We start from the raw sequence: 27,414 nt of genomic DNA, 5'->3' as shown, positions 1-27,414 counted from the left end.
GTATGCGGCAAATCTCTGCAGAAAGAGGGCGCTCTGATGATGTGTTGTCACATACCTCTCTCCAACATGAATTTTGCTCACTGGGACTGTAGACTCCGCCGTATGGCAAATTGTGATGAAATTAATTCCAGTAGCTACTATGCTAATTACCCAAGGCCTTCAGGATGTTATGTCTGCATTCACTGTAAGCTCAGCTCAGGTCCTTTTGGAATCGAATGCTGCAATAGCGTTTGACGTGAATTGAAGCCCATTCACGCGCTTTACGGTGAAAAAAAAATAGGGACAGCCAATTCTGCCCGATGGGGTTTTGCAAAAGGTCTATTGTGTTATATGTATATCAAAAGTCCTGGCTATACGACAATGCATCAACACATGCTATTAAACCAGATGCTCAGAGGTGTGTTCGTCTTTGTAATTAGCAAGGGACAGCAATAATTATTTCTTACGAGCGTAACATTTATTTTCACTAGTTTTCAGTTTCTGCTCATTAATGTCAGTATGCTATGACGGTATCATCATGCGTGTACAGTTTTAAATATTATCTCTGCACTGCCTACAGTGGTCCTCGAAGGGAATAAATGACTAAATAACATTTTCACATCACTGGAGTCTGTCTTCGGATGCACAAAGTGTTCAGGTGAGGTGGACAAAGTGCAGCCCCAGGCAGCAAGTCTGCCAGCCTGGTTTGTCCCATTGATTAATATTGGGTGGTCTGAGATGCGAGTGTCTTCAGAAGCTCCACCCGCATGCAGTGAACAGAATTCTTGGTGTGTAGGCTCTGGAGGCGTAAAGGCTGGAATCTGAATATAAGGCCTTCTTGGTTAGTATATCATATATGTTTATTTCCACTTGATTACATAATTATTGATTCTTATCAAACGGCTACTTAAAGCGTTCTTTCTCCGACAGTCTCGTGTCAGGCGGTCAGTCATAGTACCGGTGCTCCTTGTTGTTGGATGACGATCCTGGCATGTCGGTGTTCAGTTTGGTCGAGTGGCGATTTTTACTCACTGATCCCGTCTTGTAATCCTGCGTCGTGTGCCGCCACTGACATCTGATGCACTGAATATGCAGGGCTGGCTTCTAATCCACACAACTGTCATTGCATTGTCGCTCACCTGCTTTGTCGTGCTTAGTGTAGAAGCCTGTGTCAGGTTTCCCTCCTGTCAAGGTGATAGGAATCGGGAGCTTCGGGGTAGCGTCGGCAACAGGGAAAGAGGTTGCCGAAGATAATCCTTAATGTCCGACCGTCACTCCTCGATACGTGGTCAAGGGTCGTTCGTCATTAACCCTCGCAGACCCATTCGATGGTACGGACACCCCCGGTAGACATGGTCGGCCTCACGTAGTGGTAGCAGAGTGGTCATCGGTCGGCCGTTCGCAACACTTCCGTCTTCCTCGGTGTATTTTGTTCAATTCGGAGCTACACTGGTTCTTCCAAAGTCAGGATTACTCCGGCCTTGGGCTGTCCCGTTGAATTGGCATACTAATGGGCAGCTGGTGGCGGTCGTTGTGCCATTGCGGAGTAAGTCACATTCAGTTCGTCAGATGCCGCTTCGCTCTCTGATGTCTCCAGTTGAAATGCCTCTTAACTTCTTCCCGAACGATCTCGGCAATCCCAATAAAAACCGGGCGACTGGTGACAGGAAGTATCTACCTGACCTCCTACTGGACAACATCCTGTATGATGTCGCAGACGCCTGGGAGGCTGGCCTCGAAGTTGCAGCTGGACGACTCTAGTGTCGAGACGCTGGAAAGTTGTTAATAGTGACGGGCTTGGGCATATAGTGCACGTTCAATGTTGAAAGTTTCGGTGATGAAACCTTCGCCTGTTGTCGGAGGGTTGCAGACAAGGCTGCCGAAGTTGTTGTCCCTTAAATGAGGGACATGAGGATTCTCAGTTTGATGTATTTTGTAGCATGAGGGTTGGCGCGGGCGCTTGATCAGGTGCAAAATGTCCTCCACGAAGGCAAGGATGCTCTCGTTGAGGTCGTGTCCTAGACCGAATTAGGCATTTGGTTCTCTCTCGTCGATGCTGCCGCACGAACGTGCACTTCAGCTCGATCCTGCAAATTTCCCACGTCGCTGAAAAGGATTCGTAGTTTTCGAACACGTGCCTGGCAGTTTCTTTCACGACAAGCCTAGGTTCTGCAGGTGCTGGTCGTCTGTCCACCCATTGTGGCGGGCGGCACGGTCATATTGTTCAATCCAGTCCTTGACGAGTTTATACACCTTGCTATGAAAGGGCGTCGGGGTGCGAGGTGCGACGGGCATGCAAACCAGTAGGTCGTGATGCAAACACTGGTGGAGGCGGACCCGGTTTGCTGCCAGGAATTTGTCATCGTTGCCTTAGTCCGCTTCGGTTTTTTTGGCAGGAGAGCGAACTACAGTTGTTCTTGCTGGTAGCAGCGACTGGCTCGGATTTCAGGTTCTTCATGGTGTATTTCCGAGGTTCGTTCTTGTGGTAACCGTTCGTCTTGAGGGTTTTCTTCCGGGCTCAAGATAGGACTTGGTTCACTGCTCGCCGGGATTTAAGGCGTGGGACAGCCCGCCACCCTTGTCTTCTTATCGGGCAACTCGGCTGAGGGGCTGCCAGGGTGGACACAAAGTGAAAGGCTAAAGGTAAAATATCAAGCACCTCCACCAGAACATACGATGATAGCCGAGCATGGCCTGGAATTTTCCGGACTAGTAAGAATTGATACAATGACTAGACTAAGCATCCGTGACAATATAACAAAACTGACACAAGAGTGTCTATCCTGACCAGTAAAAAACTCGCAACGCTTTAGCGGCATTTTGTCCGAATACGTCAACTCGTTCGAGGTTTTGACGGCTCCCGTGGATGAGCTGAACTGAAATGTACGTGGGATCATTTTTCTGGAAATAAGCCGCTACAGGCGGTCGCAGCGTGATCGGGTGGGCTGGGTAGGTAATACGTGACCCAGTGATACACGCGCGATGAAATGTTCATACAGCCTGCGATTAACGTAACGAGTGTTGATAAAACGTATATGTCGACGAAACGTGCGGCAGACCAGTGGATTCAATACCAACTGCAACACCTGCGCCCCGTGAAAGTAAACGTTTACGCCCGGACAATTTAGGAGGCAGTACAGCATCACCTAGTACGGCACAAGAACTACCAGCTTGAAAACAGCTCTTCGGTGCGCCGCACACCTGTGCTCCATGAAAGTGCACGCCTCCGCCGGAACAATTTAGGAAACCGCACAGCATCATCTAGCTTGACACGGGTACTACCAGTGCGCCGCACAACCAAAGTGAGCCTTCAGTCATTTGAACAAAGCGGAACCACGATTACACACTGTCAAGCACGACTCACGCAATTTCCGTAGCTAAACTGTGCATTCAAATACATTTCACATGCTTCACTACAGACCTCGAAGGTTTCGATGGTCAACGAGAGTACAAAAACGTCTCGTTGAAATTTGTCCTTGCAATATCCGAATCAATCCGAGGTGCGAGCAACGCAGGGCCGATCGTCTCTTCCCTAGCAATATGAGCAATATCGCCGTCAATCACCAGCGAGATGCATACCGTTCCTTCGTATTTCCACGTTATACTTCCGCGCTCTCGACCAGCTTCACGTAATGGCACCCGCATCTGAAATCAACTCGCTCAGAGCAACGACAACGAACAACGCATCCGACAAGTTGCGGCCGATGTCCGGCCCAGTTGCGGGCAGCCGCTTCCACCTTTTCTGTCACGTCACATACTTGTTTTGATCACGTGACTAGTAGTTACTTTTGCGTACAGTGGCTGCGGCCCGTAGTGGGTCACTTTCGACTGCAGACCGGAACCCCGGTTTATCACTCTAAAGCCCGGTTGAGACAGTTGCGTTTGACTGCGTTTGACTGCGTTGCGGCTGCGAGAAACCAAGACATCCCTGCTGCTGATATCGCGTGCCAATATGATTTCTTGAATCGGAATCCAAGCTTCATACGTAGCACAGATGCGTCGGTGACTCGCTTTTGGATGTCGGCACAACGCAGTCAACCGCACTCAAACGCAAGTGTCTGAACCGGTCTTAAGCCCCTCTAATTCGTTGGCCCGAGCGAAGAAAGTACTCAGCGCGAGCTCGTAGTTTGACTGCTGCAACGGCGCTCGTGCTCTCGCAATGCTCGATGTTTTCGCAGTCACGTGTTCACGCGCCACACTCGCTGCGTCTTGACCCGAAGTGAAACGGAGTCTACAAGTATACTCTTTAATACCCCTGTCAGACGGGCTAGTTTAGTGTCACTACAAGCGAGTGCACTTCAACCCGTCGAAACACACTCCAAGTGTGCTGGTGCTACACGGGAAAACTTAGTGTCACTCCAAAATGATGGCAATAACGATGGGTAAGTAATGGGCACGCAAAATATTACAGTGCATACGCATTTTTTCATAAATAACTTTGTCGTCTTATTAGAAAGACGTTACCACACATTGTTGCGCTAAGTCAAGAGCTTTAATCCGAATTTAAATCCAATTTGATTATTACGATCAGCCATTACACGCCAGTGATACACGTCCGCACGCCGGTACGATGCTCATCTATACTCTGTTTCACCTTATGATGTACCGCAGAAAAGGCTACACGCGCGAGCTCCTTGCTCTAGGGCACATCAAGGCGGCACAAGCTCTCGTGCGTTGGAAACTGCTCCCAACGCTATGAGCTCGCGCTTCTAGCTTTGTCTGCGGTACAACATAAGGTGAAACGAAGTATAGATCGAAACGAGCAGAAGTAGGGATTGAACCCAGGATTCCTGGGCTCTGCAGCTCGAGCTTTCACTCCGCGTGCTCCGAGCTAGTGTGCGCGAGCCCACTCGGCCACTCGCCGCTCGCCACAACGAAACATCATGGGGTGTGTGGAGGACGAGCTGGAGGGCGATATCCGCGATGTTCGACAGTGGAAACGCGTGGTTGGAGCACTTTTCTCCGTGAGAGCCCGACGCCTTTCAGATGAGAGGCAGCTGGACCTGGATGCCGACGCACAGGCAAGAATTTCAAGTGACATCGATCAGCAGCTGCAGGCCAGAGCCTTCACCATAGCCGCTCTCATGACCGACAACCTACCCGTGATCAGTCGAGAACGGTGGACCTTCCAGAGGAACGAACGGTGGTTCGAAGACACCTTGCCCCATTTGGGCGACTTCCATTTCAAGCAAGGTTCCTGCCACCTTCAGATTCCTGGTGGCGTCTTGCAGGTGCCTCCTGGCCGTCGCTGGCCGTCGCGCAGGGACCAAGGCTGGAAACTAGACTAACCGCTTGTTTTTCTACAATGCACTACTTTCCTGCCAACAGAAAACAAGTACGCATCTAATATTGCTTTTATCGAAATAATACTAATTTTACACAGCGTTAATTTCTTCAATTATTTTTACTCTTTGAACACTGCTATCGAGATTACACACTCGGTCCACCGGAGCGAGCGTACAGTGCTCCCCGAACTCACTGCCTTGGAAGTGTGTTCTTCGGGCAGGCTGGGCATTGAGCTCAGGATCACTGGGTTCTCCAGCGCGAGCTTTCTCTTCACGTACTCCGATCTGCTGGGCGCTAGCCCTCTCGGCCACTGACACCCCTTAATACAGACACGTTAAAAAAGTTAGCCGTTTACAATTCTTTGTAATGCCGAATTGGAGCGCAGCTCTTGAGGACGAGGGAGGAAGGGTACGAAGGGGAGGGTATGCCAGCTGCTCCCCCTCCGTACCCTTCCATCCTCCTCTCCTGTTCCCATCCCACTTAGCGTAATAATTTCGCTAAATTTCCCGTTAAATTTCGCCGGAAAATTTTCCCGCTGAGTTGACGTGTGACGTAACATGACACGTCATCTGAAATTTTAATTGTGACGTCACGTGACGTCGCGCGGGAAAATTTTTCCTCTAAATTTAGCGGAAAACTTTTCCGCCAAACTTAGCAAAAAATTTACCGCAGAATTTAGCGGGAAAACTTTTGCCCTCGTGACGTCACACGTGACGACAGACGTGACGTCATGTGTGACGTCATTTTGGCAAACAGCCCTTAATGCAACGCGAGGTTACGCCGACGCCGCTAAACTCAGAAACGGGTGCCTAGGAGCTGTGCTCTAAAACAACGTTACATTAATGAACGATTTTTACGCCAATTGGATTATTCTGACCGATCATCGCAAGCCAAGGTAAAGAACGAAGCCTATCCAACTTTGGCATTCCGCTTCGTTCCACAGAAGTCTACGAGGAGGCCCTGACACTGCCTAATCAGATCATAATTATCGTGTTGTCTCGAATAGTTACACGCTGAAACAAAAGTAGGCTCTTTCATTCTCTGCTAATGAATGACTGACTTTGTCGTCGTTTTTTATCAGTTCACCGCTGCGCTAATCTTGATTCAGATCAGCCTAAACTCCAAGTCCACCCCACTATTTTTTTGTAATGCCACTTTTCTACATGTCGTCTCTTTCACGAATTTCTTTTTCTTTATAAAACAAAACTTACGCCACGCTTTTGGTTTCTGTGTTGTTGTGTTTTACTGTTAAAAAACACCTATTGGTGACGCGCACTCGATCGAGCGAAGTGAGTTCGTCAAACTCACTGCAAGCCAATTGTGTTCCTCAGGAAGGAGGCGTGTGGCACACTACAGAAATGACACTAAGGGCAAAGTGCACTCACTTGTAGTGACACTAAACTAGCCCGTCTGGCAGGGGTATTACGCGGTCGCGTCTTCTGCAAGAGAGATATGACCGGAATAGGTAAATAGAGATGACAAAGAACATCAAGCTTTTAAATGTGCTGTCAAAAATATCGTCTTGCAATCGTCACGCGCGCGCGTTTACAAAAAATAAAATTATTTTAGTTTATTGCATTTGCAGTATAAGCAAACAACAGCGCAATTGAAATATAAATAAAACTGCTTGCATTACGGGAAAGATTTGTAATAGATGAACCGGCACTCCCGGCCTTTCAGATAGATTGGCTGCCACTGCTGAAACAAGCGTACCCATGCCGCCGCTCTATATTTTCAGTAGCAAACGGGATCCAGAGAGCCGTTCAATTAAATCGGTGCAGTTTGCCAATCACCGGTCACCCGTTTCTTCAACATGGTCACACGTTTGAACAAACGTGCGACAAGTTTGCCCAAACGAGTGACCTATTTGCCTATACGAGTGACGCGTTTGTCCAATAGCGTGACTGGTTTTCCCAAATAGGTGACCGTTAAGGCTGATGCGGCTGTCCGCTTTGAGCCATACTGCCGACCCGTTTGACAAACGGGTGACCGGTATGGCTAAAGTGTTACCGGTATGAACCCGTTTACTTTCATACAAACGCAAAATGTGTTTTTTTTTTTTTGTTTTTTTGTTTTCAGTAGGGGTAGATTTGGGACGTGCTCAGTTGCTGCTCTGCAGTCGCCGGTTGTTCTTCGCTCTGGGTCTCCGTAGTAGCAGTTCGTGGGCTGTGATGTGTGTGTTTAGTGAAAACGATGGATGCGGTTCCCTTCATGATTGATATGGATGGGGTTCCTTCCACGAGTACTATGAATGTGGTTATTTCGACGAGTGGTATGGATGACCGTACCTAAGGGCGTCGACGTGCTCTGACAGGCAGAGTACGGAAAAGGGGTAAGCGATGACAGGAAGATCGATTGGTCAAGTCTTAGGGAATCCGTTAGCATGATCCCTCGGAAACGCCGTATAGGTCCCCTGTTAGAAAACTTTAATACTGATCCCGTAACGAGGACAAAAAAGGCAGAAAAATAGAGGAAACAAACTAGAAAGCCAAAAGAGAAAGGGGAAGGAATCAGTGTTAGCGATTCCCAAAGGGCGACGGATGCGGCGTTTCCAAGGGTCATGTTAACGCATTCCCTAAGTATCTACCAAAGGATCTTGTAATTTTTATTTCTTTGTTTAAGTAGAGGATTCTATAATGTTGGAGAGCCGTGTAGCCGGTTCATGTTTAGAATGTATACTTCCGGACCGAACGAGGTAAATTGTTTTAGGCTCTTATGGAAGGCGCAAAAGAAGCGTCGCCGCTCCGTACGCAATCAGTCTCTCGCCAGCGCTCGACTCTGCGTTCACGTAGACACTCGACGCCCGGGACGCTGTACTGTTACCCTCCTTCATCCTCTTGCTTTGTTTTCTTGGCACGAGTTCGCCACATTAAACGTTTGGTTTCTGTTTGTTTCTTCGTTTCGTCATCAATGGCATTCGTCTCAATATATAGACTTCCTGACTCGTCCAAGCGTTTTCGTTTTGTAACTGCGTCTTTTAATTAAAAAAATCGATAGCACATATATTTTATCTTCGCCTTGAAAAGGTAAAACTGCGAATAAAACGCACTTCATTCATTCATTTAAAGATTGTATTGTATTGTTGAATTTTTTTTTATTACTAATTTCGCGGTTCTTACATGCGGTTCTAATTCTGAAAGCAACAATCCTACCAATCTAGGAGCCAGATTTCTCTAAGCATATTATTTTGTTATATGTATCCTCTAAATTTGCATTGCAGGTACCAAAAAGCTCTTATCAGTCATGGGAAGTTCTAACGTTTAGAAACACTTGACACCTGAAGTGCAAAGGTGCTCGAGTTTTGTGCCCACATTTTATAAACCAAGTTGCAAGGTGTGGCGTAGGTACGAGTTTACCAGAATCAAGTTTGACGTCGGGGTAGGATCAAGACAAATTTACCATTGCAGAAAGACGTTTCCAAATCAAGATCAAGAAAATCCAGTCGTTAGTAAAAAAAAAAAAAAAAAAGTATGCATCGAGCAGTTCTGTTATAATATAAAAATGATGCGTATTCGTAATAAATATTCTTGCAAGGTACTAATTCTTTTCTGAATTAGCTACCATTTCAAAAGAGTATACATGTGAATGCCGTTAAATTACATTTCAAATATAGTTTATCTCAGCAAAAGTTGCAGCAATGTTTTTCCGCTATAAAAAAGTCGTTTTTTTGTTTGTTCAGAAGATGCTAATTAGAGTTCCTAATCTGCATACTAATATTCACATGCAATATTTTTCACTCAATGTTCACTGAAGTAATGTCGTTATTAAATCTGGCGGATGCTAAACCTCCTTTTGCGCAACTTAATATAAACAAATTTTTACTAAAAACAGGTGTATCGCCTACGTGTGGTCAATTTTAGAATAAATCTCTGTCGTTTTGGGTTACCTGTACTAAAACTGAAAATGTATTACATTGGGAAGTTTGGAAAAATGTTTCGCCAGGCGTCAGAAATGCGACAAAGCCGCTTATTTTTTTACATTTGATCTAGCAGGAACCAATATTTGCACTTATTTAAAAGAACCCTGTAAGGTATAACGAACAAAATGTAAAGGCACAAGTGAGCTGGTGTAAGTTCATAATTGTATAATTACATGAGACTGCAATAACGTCAAAAAAATACCGGAAGAAGGAAAGAAGTATCAAGTCTTGAATCTTTTTTCCTTCTTCCTGTCGTTTTTCTGTCGTCACCGCAGTCTCGGGTAATTCTACAATTATATTAAGTTTCTAAGCGGAATGATAATGTTTCTAAATATAGTAAACTCAGCACCAAAGGAACCACGCCAATTCGACCTTGTAAAATAAGAAGCTACTGTCCATTGAGATCAGCGGTCGCCGGTAAAAGTATGCAATTGAAATAAATCTTTATTGTTTTATTTCTTCAGCGCGTTAACCTATCCTGATGTAACCGCCTTGCATAATTCAGTGTTTTTTTTTTTTTCACTCTTTGCAGTAAGATGAAGTTCTGAACATAGTCATATAAAAACTATTTCCGTTAATTTTTTCACGTGTACGTATTTTACAAACAAATTGGTCGTCAATACCGAGCAAGCTTCAAGTACGCTGGAAGCTGTTTCTGATTCGTGTAGGACTGTGCAACTTCCATACACTAACGCTCCTCGCGCCGTGGTTCCTTTACTTTCCAGTTGTGATTGCCTTTTGGTAATTTGATCGGTAGATTGTTTATGCTACTTTCCCATAATCGTGACTACAAGAAAAGTGGTAATAATTAATTACTGCAATCTTCATGCTTCGTCAGCATAGTTTATGCAAAAATACCACGGACGGTTTCTCCAACCCTCTTTTTGTCTCCAATTGGTCAATCAATGGTGCCCAGATAAATAGTTCACTAACTTTAACGCCATTAGTTATTTTATGTGGATACCGTATTCAACGATGCAGACAGAATTGAACGAAATTGCTGTGCACACCTAGATATATTTTTTTTTTACTGCGCAAAAGCGTTGTAGTATCACTTATTTGTTAAATTACACTTCCTCGTTTTGTTAGGGTTGATATTATAGGAACTGATCGCTAAACCTTCCTACCCTAAGTTATGCTGGAGTGAATGCGTATCGTATGGCGGTTCATTGCTCGTATTGGAGACAACTAATGGCCACTCGAAATTACAACAAAGGAAGTGTGTCATGTAACGAGCCCTCCGCTGCGGCGAGACGCCGAAACATACTTGTTCCGAGCGATGGAATGTCCAGACGTGCTTCTCGCGTTCCTCGGGCTACCGCTGCTTTTCTCCTCGAATTTGAAAACCGTGTTTAGGGTCCTCGCCGCGGAAAACGCTCTACGCTGAATATCATACTCCCCGAGAATTGATCTGTGCTACCAGATCCTCGCGCTCCAAATCTGCAACTGGGCAACTATGGCTCTGTCATCGAACTGCCAGGCTTTGCGAGTATAGAGGAGGCTATGATCGTACAAACGTCAGTCTGCAAACACGAGTCGCCGCAATATCTGTGGTTAGAATGCCGCGTGCCAAGTTTTCTCTCTGAACTCATTGCTATACGGCATTCGAAGCACGGACGTCACGGGAACTCGCGTACGAATATATATGCAACTGATCTTTATGACTATTTGCTGGATCGTGTTTGCCCGCTCCGTAAATGGGGTCACGGGAGGCCATCTTTTTCGTAGAGTTATATCTCTAGCCCACGGTGGAAGAAACAGATTTGGGTGATGCCTCTGGCCGCTCCTCCCGCGGGTAGCGAGCGAACAAATCGTGTTCGGAACTATAGCCTCGAACCAGGAGTAGTTAGTTCCGCGCCGCCGCGAAGGAAGCTAAGGTATAAGGCCCCTCTTCGGCGGCCACGGTGTCGGTGGCGTAGCGTGCTCGCCTTTTTCGCGGTGTGGTGGTGTGGTGGTGGTGTGCGGCCAGTCCCTTAGCGAAAACTAGGTTACTTTAAGTATACTTTACGGTCTTTTAAGATACTCATTCTCAAGAAGTATACTAAAATTGTCCTTAAAGGATGCTAGCCAGAAGTAGGCTTGTACTATTAGTGTCCTTTCTTAGTATGCTTGAAGTAAGTACTGTAATAGTATACTTTTAGTAAACTAGCTAAGACCTAAGTAGCTTCTAAGTTCATGCGAAGCGTCTTACTAGTAGCCTGTCCTGGGTATCTTTTAGTGCACTAGAAGAACGTTATGGAAGTAAGCTGGAAGGATCTTGTAAGTATTCGTGCAGTGACTTATCAGTTGCCTCTCTAAGGTTTCTTTTAGTGAACGAAAAGTTTACTATGGAAGTGCGCTGAAAGGATAATCAGAGCATGCACCGAGTATGCTTAGCTGCGCTCACCATGAAATGAGGACAACATTGTGCTTCGTCGCTGTGTCTGTGTCATGAAATGGCGTCAGCAGCTCGCGTTGTTTCGAGCGCTGTGGCGTTTCAGTGCTGTACGTGAGCCCCCTGATCAAGTTCTCAGCGTTCCGGTGGCAGGCGTGACCGACTACGTCTGCGATTGCACCGTCCCAGAATGAGTGTAGTGACCATTATAAGTTGCGCACACGCTGTGGACGCGTAGCTTCCCGGCGTGGCGATCAAGAAATGAGCCGCCTGGAAACGACAACAATAGTTGCGTTGACGCAGTGGTTACCCCTCACAAGAGCGCAAGAAAAACTGTGAAAGGTACGTTTAGTTGATATCTTCAGGAATATGAAAGGTAGCCGCTGCAGTCTCAGCGTAGTTGTTGTCGTTTCCAGTTCGTTCTGGTTACACGGACGCGGTGAGCAGCCTGCAACAGCGAGTGAGATACGCTATTACCGTTTGATCCACCAGCTTCGGGAGGCTGATATCACATCGCAACCCGCAAAAGTCAGGCGCTTGGCGGATGAATCCGAACACCGCGTACAAAGAAAGTGATTGCTTGGTGACAATCAACAAATATGCGAGCATGACCGACTACGTCTGTGATTCCATCGTTTAATCATCAGTGCTACGTGTTATTTGCCCCACCAACATCGACGAGCAATCTTCTGTCGTCGATAGTTCTCAGTCGGATTATAAAGCAGTGCAGTTTGTGTAGTGGTGCACCGGGTCGCGAAATCGATGCTCCTGAGTTTCGTCGACGCAGAAAAAACAAGCTTCATCGTGTCTGCGTCTGAGAGCTCCGCGTGGTTTCATTGCAGTGTTAAAATTCGAATGATATGGGGTCTGTTGCTGTCGTGACGCGTTTGAGTTCTTGGTATTTCTATCAGTCGCGAGCGTGACCGACCACGTTTGCAAATACGTCGCTTTTTAGACTTAAGCTAGGTGGCGCAAGCTACCGCCCGTTACAAAGTGCGTTGCAAGGTGCCGCAGTAGTATCCATACCCATACAATCATCCAGATGGTGCCGGATTGTTCAGCCGTCAGTTTTGTTGTCTTTAAATAAACCAGTTTTTTTTATGAACGTTCGATGATGTTACTTCGAAAACTTTAGCATTCCGAAGTGGGATTACCGCTGAGCCTCCCCAGAACAGTGGTGGCTGCGACAGCCACGTTCACGCCGACGAACGTGAGTCTTCTTCGCGGGCGGTGGTGCGCGTCCATTGTTTCCGCCACCGACGAGAGGCCGTTCAGTGTTCCCGTTGACTCGACGAGAAAGCACAGCCATGGCCGCGGACCGTGAGCTCGTACGGACCCTGGCGTCGCAACCGGGCTTCGCATCGGTGACCGCGATGCCAGACTTGACGGCGTCCATTCCCGCCTTCTCTGACTCGTCGTCGGCAGCGAGCGCCATGAAGTGCGCGGTACTGGGAGGCGCATATCAACACGGTGGCGGCGCAACGCAGTCCGGGTGGAGCGATGAAATAACGCTCGCTGTTGCTTCATCGAAGGTGAGCGGGACGGCTTGAGTGGCATCCAGCGACTGGAAACTTGGTCGAAATGGGCTGAAGAACTGCAGATGGTGTTCCCCGATGATGACGATTCGCACTCTACGAGATGATGCTCCGGCGGACACAGACCGGGTGAGTCCGTCGCTGATTATTTTTTCGACAAGAGCTTCTTCTGCTCGAAGTGTGACGTCAAGGAAATGAGTTTACAATGGCGCAGCTTATAATCGCGGAACTTCGGAACATGAACCACGCTGTGATCCTGCGGCTTCAACAGCGACGTTCGCAACGTCTTTCGAAATTTTGCAAAAACTTGCTGATCTTTTTTTCTTGAAATCACTCGTTGCAGAACAAGCAGCCCACAAGAAAAAAAAAAGACACTGTGGAGGACAAGCTTCTCAAAAAGCTTCGCCAGGAGCTGAAAGGTCACAGGGTATGTATAACAACATTTTTGTTAGAAAGTATTAGCTTTATGGAGAGCGCATCAGATTTATATAATGTTGCCATTTTGGTGCTTGGTTAGATATATTTTAATCAATGTCATTATTGCTTTTTCAAGCGTACTTATCAATTATTCATTCATGCAAACTGCAAGCTGTTCAGAATGCTGAAGTAATTGGAGACTAGATATACTGTTTCAGTAACCTTTGCACTGTGAGGGCAGATGACATATGATGTTATTTTCCTCAGCATTAGAAAAAGTTGGTGGCAACGGGAATGCAGCTTTGCGGGTCAGTCAGAGGTCACTTCTGGGAAGCAGTTGCTTAGGACTTCCAATGTTATACTTTGTTGTACAACTCTGATAATCTATCATTACTGCTTATATTTTCTGTTTATAGCTCCGTGCATCTTCTGGGGATCCTGAGGACGTTGCATCACAAGCTCGAGGACCTGTCTTCGCTGTACCTGCCCTGGCCTCTGCTGAAGAGGCCTCTGCTAGGTCCAAGGAGGCCCGGATAAAGGAGGGCGAGACCTGGGCCAACAATGTCGAGACCAGGGCCAGTGAGCCTCAGACCGGGGCCGAAGCCAGGGCTAATAAGGTCAAAGCCTGGGCCAACGAGGCCGAAGCCAGGGCAGGGCCACCGAGGCTGAAGCCAGCATGGAGCAGGTTGAGACCAGGACCGACCTGACTGGGGGACGCTGAGGCTAGGGCGGCCGAGGCCAGAGCACAGGAGGTCGAGGTTGTAACGTAGCGTCCTCTGCATCCGGATGTAAGGTGAAACAGTATAACCTATTTGTCCAGGCCTAACTGCTCGATGTCGCAAATTTGCAACCTAAAAGATTTTTTGCTTAGAAGTTCATTTGCACCAAAAATAACTTTAGTGATCGATTACATATACACATTTGCAGGTACGTCCCCTGGGCGCCGCCATCTTCCTAGCTGGAGAGCGCGTGAGCTGCGCCATAACCTAATTACGATGCCTTGAGAAGAAGACGTAGTCAGATTATGGCGCGGCCCACAGTGTACCTAAGTACCCCCCAGTAAGCAAGATGGCGGCGCCCATAGTAAAACATTTTTCTTATCTACACTTTGCTTTAATTCCCTGCGTTAAATGGTCAACAAGCTTCTTCATATCCCAAAATGAGTACTACTGCTGCTACCATTCTTTGTGATTCTGTAAGTTTTTTTCGTTAAACTGAATGCTGATACAGGAGAGACTTTTTCAAAATCAGGGTAGGCAATATCTGTGATGGTAAAGCACTGAATCGTGATGCGAGAGCTGACCCTGCTTGGGTTTGGAGTTTGACTGTCTCTATGTTTACACACAGTGTCAATTTTCATGCCTCAATTTGCTGTTCTCCTTACAGGAATAACTTGTGCATTTCTCTTTAAAGTTGCAGCTGTACATAGGTGAAATGGCGCCACTCATAGTATGATATAGAGTGGCAGCAGCATTCTTACTCGATTTGGGAGCGGTTTGTGAAGCGGCGTGTTGACAGTGAGTGCCCGTGTCGAAAGGAGTGAAATATGCACAAAAATACTGAATGTGCACTAGGAGAGAAATTTTGAAAATAAAAGTGACAGCCACTGAACTGAGCTGACTAAGATCAGGGAATGAGATTTGAGGGGTATTGGGGTGGCGAAGCAGTCTGAAGGGAGAGCAATATTTCTAGTGCAAGTTAAAGGGCTCGGATAATTTCACAAATAGTTTCTTTATGGTGAGTATACACATGTCCAGCATGGGATTTCAGGCTTGGATTTCACAGCTTCATGCTTTCCCACCATTCATATTAAAAGTTTGAAGTCTAGGAGCAAGTTTGGTGCAGTGTTTGCTTTAATCGTGTGCACTTTTAATTTTCCTTAATGTTAAACCAGGTGTCACATGTGTGTAACTTCAAAGCGCCTGTGATTTCAGTGTTGACTGTTGAACCAGTAATTTTCTTATAATTTGATGCTTCCTACCGGCAGGTGTGCCACCCCTTGTTGCGGCTATGGAGACTCGTGGAGTGGCAGGCCCTGTGGTTCAAGAGGATATTGTGTAGAATATGGTATGTAACAATTTTTTTTCTTCACATCGCAGTTAAAGGTGTGAATCTTTTATCTTGTCTTTTTCCTAACCGTAATGGCTCATTCACACGAAATTTTGACGCTGGGCGTCAAAATTTGATCAGATTATTTTGATGCTCGAACCACAATCGCAGACTTTTGACGCTGGGTGTCAGAACTCTGTGGAATATCCTGTGGCAAGCGGATCGATCAAAGACCTTTTTGATCTTTTTTTTTCTGTTTTGCTGGAGAAAACTTTTTAATTAGAACAAAAGGCAGGAATTCTATTGCCATATGTCACACCAGGGAATGTCAGCTTATGTGCAGCAAGAAAATGAATTTCGGCGGCGCGAGGATGTCTCGTGCAAGGCTCTGTCACATGCCTCCTCAGCTTGCAATGGCCTTGCCGCTTGCCTTCCTTGTCTTGCTCGGACTTTTCTGTCCTCAGCTACAGTTGGTTTGCGACAGCACACTGCCTTTTGGTGCCAGGGTAGGTAGATGCAGCTTTTAAAAAAGGTCTATTGCATCCTTTGTGATATAGCAGACGTTCTCAAATCATTTTAAATCTCGTTTAGCAGACGATACATCAATGTCTTTTTTGTTCTGTTTTCGTCGGTGATTGACACTTCATGGCAGGCGAAACCAACACAATTTAGACGAGCTTGAGGTTTTAGCACCGATTTTCCATGTTACCTAAAAGGAGTCAGTGTGAAGCGCGGATTTAACACGAGTGTCATGTCAGCCTTGACTGCCCATTCGGTGAGAACACGAGTCGCACCTGATTGATGATGCTTCACTAATTATTAATCTTAAATCTGTGCTCTGCTCGGTCCCCCTTTTGGTCACAGAAAATCCAGTGCGTTGACTTCCCAAACTCTTCTTTTTCTCGCACTGACAGGCAACATATTTGCAAACAGTCTTTTAGCTCCTTCACTCTCGCCAAGACGAAAATCAGACCCCGTGCTGTGGACAGCTTTCGTTCGGTGCTCACATATTTCTTGGTTGTCACTGAGCAATGAGCATAGGTAACCTACTCAAAGTAATGCATGGTGTTTGTCAAAAGTTGACCTCCTAACTTCCTCCGCCGACGCACACTGGCACGGCAGGGTTGTACTAAGGAAACTGATTTCCCAGATACATCATATGGGAACGGCAGGGAGTAGTAAGCCTCAACATTATAACTTACAGTGCGACTAGGACAAAGACAGACAGAGGAGAAAACACAGGACAAGCGCTGAACTGGCAACTGATTCTATTGAAAAGAAAATACATATGATGCTGCTGCTGCTCAGGCAGGCATGCCCCTCCGTGGCCCTGGCGCTTCTTCTTTTACTCAACACGATACCAGCCGAGTTATCGGAGATCCGAAAAGCCGATCTCGCTCTTCATCAAAGTCACCGTGGGCTGGCTCACACACAGAGATCCGTTTTGTGTTATGTAGTATGTCTCCATCATTTCTCGGGGTAGTTTTTGGTTGTGTCGGAACATCACTGTCGTGTTGTTAAAAAAGGGTTGGCATCCGCAATCCCGGCAATGCATCGCGAGATGTGTGTGAGCGGTTCCTTTTGTAGAACTGTGGTGTTCTTGTAGTCTTATCTTGAGGCAACGCCCAGTTTGTCCTATGTAGGCACGCCCGCAGGAAAACGGGATCTTATAGACCACACCTTTTATGCAGGCGACAAACTGCATTCCGTGTTTGATGCTGCTGCGGCTGAGATGTCGGATCGTCATTTCTCTCACGTTTGTTGACTGCGGAGCACACAGAGCCGAGATTGTGACAGGCGGAAAAATCAACATTCACATTGTATCTCGAGGCAGCTTTCTTGAGTCCGTGGGAAAGGCGGTGGATGTATGGTATGACTGAAGTTTTCCTTTTCTCTTTCTGCTCGAGGTCACATTGCTCGATCTCTGGATCTGTTTTAAGGTATTTCACGATTTTTTCGCAAGTTGAAGTAATGACCGAATTAAGATACCCCAAATCCTTGAGCCGTTGAATTTTGGAAATGAAGTGGGAACTCAATTTGTGGATGCATGTGCTTGTTAAAGCTGTCCTCAGACAGGGAAATGCGATGCCTTGTTTGACGAGTTTAGAGTGGGCTGACTGAAAGTTTAGAAGAGCCTTTGCTGTTCTGGGACTGTAACACCAGCAAACATGATCATCCCCCTCTTTGATGCGGAGATCCAGGAACTCAATAAGGTTCTTTTTTGGGGCTTCATAGGTGAATCGAAGTCCTTGCCTTTTTTTCGTGCAGATCTTCAGCACATCGTCAAGCTTCTGATGGAAATTAGCCCTCTCAACGAAGACCAAATAATCGTCTACGTACCTAAACACTTTTTTGGTGTTTTTCTCCAAGCAAGGTTCCAGATCCCGATGGATCTTGCCTAGGAAGACGTTACTGAGCACAGAGGCTACCCTCGACCCTATGCATACTCCGGACTTCTGTAGGTACACCTTGTCCTGCCATCCGATGAATGTGGACTTCAGCCCACTCCAAACTCGTCACACAAGGCATCGCATTTTCCTGTCTGAGGACAGATTTAACAAGCACATGCATCCACTAATTGAGTTCCAGCTTCATGTCCCAAATTCAACGGTTCAAAGATTCGGGGTATCCTAATTCGGTCATTACTTCAGCTTGCGAAAAAATCATGAAATACCTTAAAACAGATCCAGAGATCGAGCAATGTGACCTCGAGCAGAAAGAGAAAAGGAAAACTTCAGTCATACCGTACATCCACCGTCTTTCCCACGGACTCAAGAAAGCTGCCACGAGATACAATGTGAATGTTGTTTTTTCCGCCCGCCACAAGCTTAGATCTGTGTGCTCCACAGTCAACAAACGTGCGAGAAATGACGATCCTACATCTCACAGCCGCTGCAGCATCAAACACGGAATGCAGTTTGTCGCCTGCATAAAAGGTGTGGTCTACAAGATCCCGTTTTCCTGCGGGCGTGCCTACATAGGACAAACTGGGAGTTGCCTCAACATAAGACTACGAAAACACCACAGTTCTATGAAAGGAACCGCTCACACACATCTCACAATGCATTGCCGGGATTGCGGATGCCAACCCCTTTTGAACAACACGACAGTGATGTTCCGACACAACCAGAAACTACCCCGAGAAATGATGCAGACGTACTACATAACACAAAACGGATCCTTGTGTGTGAGCCAGCCCACAGTGACTTTGATGAAGAGCGAGATCGGCTTTTTGTCTCTCGGATAATTCGGCTGGTATCGTGTTAAGTGAAAGAAAAAGCGCCAGGACCACGGAGGGGCATGCCTGGACGAGCAGCAGCATCATAATATGTATTTCCTTTTCAATCGAATCAGTTGCTCGTTAAGCGCTTGGCCTGTGTTTTCTCCTCTGTCTCTCTTTGTCCTAGTCGCACTGTAAGTTATAATGATCTCTACCGTAAACTCGCCCAATTGTCCATTCTGCTAAGCCTGAACAGTTCGGTCTTTTTTTGGTGACAAAGTTCGGTCGGCAGCAAGACTGCTTCTTAAAAGTGTGAACGAACCATATGTTCTAGCAAATAAATGTGCCTTTTAGAGAGGTTCAACTATTAGAACCATAGCTATACTTACTGACCTTTTAATGTGAGGCCTAAGTTTCCACATTCCACCAGAATGTGCGAAGAGGTAAGCATTGGAATCTATGGAAGAAGCTTAGCAATGTTGAGGCATAGAAACGTAATGGTTCTTCAAACAGTGCTAACCGTATTGTTGGTTTCATTTCTGAATTGTTTTGTGTTGTCTCTGTTTCTGTCGTGTCCTTAAATCTCAGCGATTTGCTTTGTTCGTGGTTTGCAAGGTTTCAGCAGACCCGTCCTCTTTTTTAAAAGGTTCTTTTTTTTAATTAGATGCTGTATATGGGGTGTCTGTTTATGCAGGCTTAGGCCATCCCAACAATGTCAGGACTGCTTTCTGCTGATCATTTTCATAACCTAAATATAATTCAGTTAGAACCCAGGGAACAATTTTTGCAACAGATATATCCCTCATTGCCTCTACGCACGCCTTCTAAATTCTGGGAACTGGATGGAAATAGTGTATTAGGTTCACCACTATCTTCGATGATTTTCCGAGTGATGCTGCCACACTCCACGAATGCGGCCAGCGGAAGTTCTCATTCAGCCACTGGAGGGCGCGGAGCATTCAATCGGTTGAGGCGTTTTCAAAGCTGGAGGATATAGTGGTGCCTCGATTATGTGACTTTCAGGAGACTGCGCGACAACATTGGATAATCCAAAAAACAACAGTTACGGGTCAAAGACATGCAGAACTTCCAAACAGCCTTTAAGCCTTTAAGCTGATAATCTGCTGGAATCTGAAGAAGCTAGAACCCTCATGCAACTATGAATGTAACCTAGAAATTGTGTAATAGAGGTGCCAATCAATCTTTATTATCACATTGGAACTTCAAAAGAAATCAGTGAGTTTCTGCTGACTCGTCCAGTTGTGCGTAAACCGGGGACGCATAATTGGGGTTTTACTGTATCCACTGTGGGACACATTTCATTCTCGATCGCATAATGTGTAGAAGTTTCTTAAAAATTTCTGGGCGTTGCCTTTAAGGACTAGCATTTTCAAAATAAAAAAAAACAATCAGAAAACTGCTTTAATAAACGACGCAGATCAAGCCTGGAATGTGCTCGACAGCGGATGTTTTCTTCAGCTTCGATAACACTTCCCCAGTCGACTGCTGCATGCTGCAAGATTGCCAATTCAGAACTTCCGGAGGCTGCAATCACAGAGTGAAGCGTAATTATAGTTGGAGGCACTTACTACAGTCCATGTGCATGTTCTCTTAAAGGGACACTTGCATGGCTGTTAGGAATATAGCTAATAATAATCAATAATATTGATTACTATTAGCCTTGGCACACTCGCAACTGTTGTTTATTTGGAAAGACAATTTACTATGTAGGCCTCTTCGGCCAGCCTAGTGATCATCACTTCGCGCGAAGCATTTTTGTTTAATAGTGCAATTGATGCCCCACTTACACACTCTTTTCCTTTTTCCTAAATATCATATTCCTCATGCAGTTCTCTGCTTGTTTTGGCATTGTATCTGCCAAGAATCTTAACATCGTGCAACACCAAGGAACAGGGGCATTTGCTGCAGTGAATGGCGAGGTGGCCAGACAGGCTAGCTCACGTGGCAGCCACGTGCTCATGGGCACGTTCATTCATGCATCCACAAATTTATTATTGTGTTTTATGCTGCAAGGCTCAGACGGCTGCTCTATGATGTTGATTCTGTGGCAGAGCCGAGCCATCTTATTGGATGCCAAGGACACCACGGGAATGCGGTGGCGCTGACCGACTTTCCTTAATTGTGTGAAACTGAGGGTATGGTATCACAGCTGGTCTTACATTGGACCTCTCACGAGTGGGTTTGTTTATCCAGAAGCAAGCTACCTGCAGATGTGTATAATTCAGGTCGCCAAAAGCTTGTTAAATAAAGTTGAGGCATAAACAAGCCTGCTCGTGAGAGGCTTCGCAGGAAAATATCCCGGCTTTGTCTTTTTCAGAAGATTTTTCACTCTAATCCAACACTTCGTCAAACATTATTCTTAGAACCATCTTACATTTCGCTACGAACTAATCACCATCTAAAAGTGGGCGTCCCCGAGTGTAACACCTCATCTTTCAATTCCTCTTTTCTCCCTCAGACCTCAATAGATTGGAATCGCCTTCCTGCACCCATAGTCTCGATAACTGATGCTACTGATTTTAAAATTGCCATTACTAAGCTTTTTGATGTTCAATAACTTTGTTTTATGTCTTGCCTTATGTATCGTTATACTCATATGTTTCCGTTAAAAAAACCCACTCCTCTCTGTAATGCCTTCGGGCCCTGAGAGAACAATAAATGAAATGAAATAAACGAAATGTGAGACCAGATGTGGTACCATACTTACACTCATACCTGCCAACTCTTCCGAATTTTTCGTAAAATGTACAAATTGGGACTAATTTTACGATTTTACGAATCTTGCTTCAAATCTTACAAAAAATTTTTTTTTTATTTTTTTGTTGTTGTTTTTGTAACTCCGTTGTTGGTGGTATCTTGTATTGCCACAAGAGGGCGATAGGTACCGTCCACAGCAGCGTCGTGGTTTTTACTATCCGTCTATCCGGTGGCCACGAATCGAAAACCAATCCAAAGCTCAAAGCCTTTGTTCGTGTGTTCGGCGGTGCAGAGGTGCAAGTTGGTTCGGCGTGTTCAGACGTTGCTGGGGCCTCGTTGTTTCGGCCAGTTTCGAGGCAAAAAGTATGGCGTCTGTGTTTGTTGCGCGTGTAACTGTAGCATTCTTCTTGTCACTGTGGCTTCGCGGCGCAATGCCGAACTCGAAACCTCAAAAGAGGTACTTTCAGGTGTTCCTGAAGTCCTACACGTCGAAATTTCCGTGCTTCATGCCGCCCAAAAAGCAAGAGAAGTTTGGATTGTGTAGCACGTACACGTGTGATGTAAGCGTTTCGCACGCTGGCCAGGCTGACATTAAGCTGCACATCGCTTCGCGTAACCCCCCCCCCCCCCCCCCCCCCCCCCCCCCCCGGCCGCAGCCGCGCGACTTTTATGAATTTGAAATTCCACAGGTTGGCAGGTATGTACACTCAGTGTCACACAATTCAAGGAAGTCGGTCAGCGGTACCGCACTACTGTGATGTCTTCGGCACACAATAGGATGGCTTGGCTCTGCCACAGAATCAACAGGCCCAAGCCCCGCCGTCTTAGCCTTGCAGCATAAAACACAAGGATAAAATTGCTGGGTGTGTTTTGGGCGTTGTGTATCAGATACCAATATTGTGAGGGGCAGTGTATATGGGCCAGATGTGGGAATGACCCTGCCCGTGAGCATGTGGCTGCCACGCCAGCCAGCCTGTCTGGCCACCTCGCCATTCACTGCAGCAGATGCCTCTGTTCCCCGGTATTGCATTATGTTAAGATTCTCGCAAATACAATGACAGAACAAGCAGAGAACTGCATGAAGCATATGAAATTTGGGAAAAAGGAAAAAAGCGTGTGAGTGAGGCATCAATCGCCCTATTAAACAAAAATGCTTTGCGCCAATGTGATGGTGACTAGCCTGACCAGTGGACTTTATATAGTAAATGTTCAAACTAGCCTTATTACCCTCTTTACTATTAGCTAGCTCTCTTCATCAAACACTTCCTTACCACCAGCATGTCACGGCCATTCGTGCACATGCGCTCATCTAAAAGGCATTCATATGGATGTAATGACCGTATTTGGTTCTATTTTTATGTTTCAGATAACCTTTGGAGACATTGCGCTTCCTGAAGCGCAGTTGAAGCATGTCGACACGAAGCAGCCATCCATTTACGTTCAGGAACTCGCGGTCATGGTATTTGAAACTGAGGCCCTGACAAACTGCTGCCTTACGGGGTCGGCAATGAAGGGAAAGCTTCCTAAGAAGGGAGTTAAGGACTTGATAGGTGAGTAAATTGCCATAAAGAGGAAATGGCAAGGCACTATTGCAATCAAACTTAACAGGAACAAATACTAAGTTTACTCTTGACATATATTGGACTTAAATCTTGGACAAAAGCTCACCAGACAGAAGCTCACCGGTCAAAAGCTCACCACGTGAAAATTTCATGTTGGTCTTAACACGAGTGCAGACAACTTAGGTGCATGCGTGCGACACTAAAACACAACAATGAATTAAATCTGATAGGCACATGGTTTGTTGATTAGACTGGAAACAAGTTTTTCGATTGGTTAGAAGGAAATGCAGTCCCGTACAGGCCGTTTCCAGCAGTCTTGGTAGATCTTGGTGTACCTGGAGCCCCTTGCAAATATTTTCCAGACGGTTGTGGCATACCTTGAGTTAACCCAGATTGATCTTATCAGCTTCAGCTCCACTCACTTTGGTGACCTAAATTTTTGTCCCAAATCGTTGCTTCTGTGCCTGTTATGGCTTACCTGTCGACACCGTTGCATGAGATGGGGTACCACTTCTAAAAATAGTGCAATGTCCATTGCGTCCGCACTTTGGCCCAGCTCGTGACTCACCGGGTAGCCAAAAAAAAGGGGGTGAGCTATTGTGTGGGTCTAAGAAAAAAACGGGTGAGCTTCTGTCCGGTGAGCTTTTGTCTGGTCACCATTGGACTTGTGTCTCGGTACTCATGGATGGTTGTTTCTTTTTGGCTTATGTTGGGGGAGGTATTTGTCTTTTTGTGTCATTACGTCTTGCGCTACACCTCTGGTTTGCAATAATGTGCCCCAGTTCTAGCATACTTTAATTTTTGCCTAGATTATAATTCACTCTGATGTTCCTTCTGCTTAATTTTGATCGTCGATTTATATCAGCGATTAAACTTAACGAAACTTCAGTATTGTTTACTTTTGTGTACAATTTTCTGAAGATAGCTGACTGTTTACCCCAGCTTTAGGCTGCTGAATCTTTCAAAAACTTTCAGCTTGTTCAGTTGTTTTTAAAGTAATTGTTTGGTACAGTATGGCCTCAGTTGGTTTTATATCAGTAAACCCTGAATTATAATATAAAATAGATGTCAGAATCAAAATTTAAAAAATGTGGTCATCTGTGTGTTTAAAATTATTGTCTAGCTACGCTATCTCTGACTTTCTAGCCAAATATCCTGAGGCACTGGTTCTCGAACAGGGTTCCTAGTACAGTATACTGAGGGTTCTTTCAGCACCTGAACTTCCTCAATCGTTCCTATACCATTGTCATACACTCAATTGCAACAATGCCTAGAGTGGAAGGGGCTCCTCGGCTAACAATAACATTAGTAAATTTTTGTTCGCTGATGTCAGAAAGTTTGAGAGTCCCTGTCACAAAGAATGTTATGTTTGCAGGCTTTTAAAGGGGTTATGAAATAGTCCTCAGACTTCGGCCAAGTAAGTGTGGCAGTATCTCACCATCGCATGTGCAGTAAAGATCAGAAAACAATTTTTTCCAAGGTGCACTAGTTTTATTTTAAAAAAAATAGACTTAAGCTTGGGGGGCCCCTCAACCTTTAGAGTCCTTTCCAGGTCACGTGCGTGTGACATGAATTGGGGGCCAAATGAGTGAATGACAACTTTTATAAAAACCTTAGCTTCAAATTGGGCAGATACCTGCTCAACCCGCAAACTCAACCACTATTGGCGCCAAGCCAGTAGTTCCTGTGGCCACCATAAGCTGCATGATGAAAAATGGACCCTTTTTTCCTTTCTGATTGCGCAGTGCACTCGCGACATTTTGAGGGATCACGGTGTGTTTTCTCGTACTTGTGATAAGGTAAAAGAAATAAAAGTAACGAGCTCCAGACTGTTTCCACAGTAAACTTGTTTCATGATCCCTTTAATGCATTGCAAATTGACGAAATGCCTTGTTTTACATTATTTCACAGCAGCAATATTTCACAGTTGCCAATAAACATAGTCATTGGTCCCCGTGCTCAATATATTTAGATGATTAACTTTTTGTTGTTGGTTTCTTTTTGTGAAATTTTCTAAAATTATGTGGACCTGAAGTATAATTTTAAGTACTATTAAGTAAATATGGAGTCTTAAGTTCCTTAATTGTCTATTGTCTTCTCTTTTCAGCTTTTGTTACTGCCAATTCCCTGGAGAAACTCGGAAGTCCGTGAAAGAATACCTGTAAAGGAAGTGCAGCAATGCTTCCTACACTCAAAACAAAGCCTCCAACACACAAAAGAAAACTGCAGAATGAAAAAAAAAAAAAATTAGCTTTCATTTTCATTTATTCTGCGCATTGGCTTTTTTTTTCTCTTAAATCTGATTAGCGATTAATTTAGATTTTATTTAACAAGTGCATTAACTTTTTTCATTCATTTTACTTCAGTCATGTAGGTGATGTTACTTCAGTCATGGTAGATGATAAATATTGTAGGTTTTATATTAACAGGTGCAATACTATTTTTGCTCGTTTTTCTTCATCATGATAGTTTGTAATTATTTTTTTCTTCTAATAAGAGCTTGTTTATAAAGCTTTAAGTGCATCTGTGATATTTGTAAGCCACTAAAAGTATTACGTTTTTTGTTCCATCGTAAGTGTTTGTTTTAGGCAACATGTGTTCATTATATTGAAAAAAATATTTGTTTAATAAAAAGTTCTTACTTTAATTTGTCATCACTTTGAACTCGTCTACATTAAAGCCTGTAACATAATGCATTTCAGTTTCGATAACTGCAAACCACTGCAATTGCTAAATCAATATAATTTTCTACTTTTCTTATCTGGAATTGGTCAGGAATAAATTGGTGAAATGCTTTAAAAGTTCTATTAAGTGTACCCCCGATTATATTTGAAAGCCTGCTTCCAAATTTAATCCGGGGTACAATTTATAGTACTAAAGGCCTGCATAAAAGCATTCTAAAATTCTGCTCAGAAGTGTACTAGAAGAAGTATCCTAAAAGGATGGCGAAATGTTACTTCTGAAGTGCGTAAGAAGTGTACTAAAATGCCTCTTACAGGCATGCTTAGAAGTATCCTAAAAGTATAGCGAAATGTTACTTTTGAAGTGCGTAAGAAGTATACTAAAATGCCTCTTACAGGTATGCTTAGAAGTATACTAAAAGTATGGCGAAATGCTACTTTGAAGTGCGTCAGAAGTATACTAAAAACCGGCCAATTTAGAGCAACAAGCATACTTCTGGAAGTGCAAATAAAGTATACTCTAAGAGCCCCGGTTTTTCGCTAAGGGGTGGCTGGCCTCGTGTTTTGGTTTGGTGCCGTGTCGATCACAGGTGCGCCATCGTGCACGAAGGTGAGCTTCAACCCGAAGAAGAAGCTGACGAAGGAAGAGAAGACAGACCTACAGACTGTGGCGACTTGGTGGCGGCGGTGAGGTACAAAAAGAAGCGGTGAGCGAGGTAATGCGGAACCGCCGTCGGGAGAAACAACCAGACCGGTCGATTTGGGAGGGGCCGCAAACATGGGCGCCATCTATCGCCGTGCGAGTGAAGCACGCTCGGTGAGCCGAACGTAATATGGCCGGAGACGACGACGAAGATCGTCCATGAAGGACGTGTTTTCTCAGCGCTCTGATAAGCCTAACAATTCGGCCTTACAGGTCAGTTTTACAGGCACTCCTTGCCCCGAGGGGCCCTTCCAGGACTTGACACCCTGTAGAAGACACCGGAAAGCCAACCCGCACTGCCCGCGGACCCGGACGCCAAACCATGTCTTTTCGGAGGCCGTTTTGACGACGCCAGCTGGCAAAAGACGCTCTGGCACGAAGGCCCTTTCCATGGAGCAGACGAACGCGAGCCCCTACCCGGCTCCAAGCAACACCACAGGACACCCTACTCAACAAGGTCAGTTGGATTTTTCAACACTCTCACCACAGGACAGCCAGTTTTTAGTGGCATGTACCCAAGAACGCCAAGCGATCGAAGAATTTATGCAGAATCGAGTATCTATCGAGTTCTACATAAGGAATAAAGAACTTATTGAGTCGCTCCGCTCCAACAGTGGAGCCTACGAAGAAATGATCACGAATGGTGTCGCTTTTCAAGAGTACTTCACGCACAAGAACGAATTCGAGACTTTCCGAGCTCAGCGAAATTCCCAGACAGCACCCCAACAAGGCGAAACGGTTGAGAAAGAATCGCTGACTCGGTCCACCATGACGGCAAGGCATAACAGGCCTTCCACATCAACCAACTCGAATGAGAATTCATTGAGAGAAGTCGAGAATATGGATGATGATAGATTTCAATTTCAAGGTTCACAAGAAAGACAAGAAAGACAACGTGCCAACTTTACTTACCATCAGCAGAAAGTCACGAAAGCAGCACAGAGAACACCCAGGCACACGGTCGTTCTGAA

General features: G+C 45.4%; 1 protein-coding gene across 2 annotated transcripts; it reads left to right on the top strand.

Annotated features, from left to right (window-relative positions):
• The first annotated feature begins 12,590 nt into the window (after positions 1-12,590).
• LOC121046592 lies at positions 12,591-25,706 on the top strand. Of its 2 annotated transcripts, XR_005798233.1 has the most exons (6): positions 12,591-13,222; positions 13,437-13,520; positions 13,927-15,577; positions 22,864-23,047; positions 24,435-24,476; positions 25,167-25,706. XR_005798233.1 is itself a non-coding variant. In XM_040500995.1 (3 exons), the coding sequence occupies exons 1-3, from the start codon at positions 13,172-13,174 to the stop codon at positions 14,215-14,217; spliced, it is 426 nt and encodes a 141-aa protein (XP_040356929.1). In that variant the 5' UTR covers positions 12,591-13,171; the 3' UTR covers positions 14,218-14,401. The 2 variants fall into 2 exon arrangements, 1 of the variants encoding a protein (XP_040356929.1); XM_040500995.1 differs by lacking the exons at positions 22,864-23,047; positions 24,435-24,476; positions 25,167-25,706 and having other exon boundaries at positions 13,927-14,401.
• The last annotated feature ends 1,708 nt before the right edge of the window (positions 25,707-27,414 follow it).

This window comes from Ixodes scapularis, unplaced genomic scaffold (assembly GCF_016920785.2).
Source record: "Ixodes scapularis isolate PalLabHiFi unplaced genomic scaffold, ASM1692078v2 PGA_scaffold0__279_contigs__length_252992795, whole genome shotgun sequence".
Lineage (NCBI taxonomy): Eukaryota > Metazoa > Arthropoda > Arachnida > Ixodida > Ixodidae > Ixodes > Ixodes scapularis.
Note: the sequence above shows the minus strand (reverse complement) of the source record. Positions and strands in the feature narration are given on the sequence as shown.

Coding starts and splice junctions, on each gene's coding strand:
- LOC121046592 (XM_040500995.1), top strand. CDS start 13,172: ATGATGACGATTCGCACTCTACGAGATGATGCTCCGGCGGACACAGAC. Junction 13,223..13,436: donor CTCCGGCGGACACAGACCGG/GTGAGTCCGTCG, acceptor CACTCGTTGCAG/AACAAGCAGCCCACAAGAAA. Junction 13,521..13,926: donor AGGAGCTGAAAGGTCACAGG/GTATGTATAACA, acceptor TTCTGTTTATAG/CTCCGTGCATCTTCTGGGGA.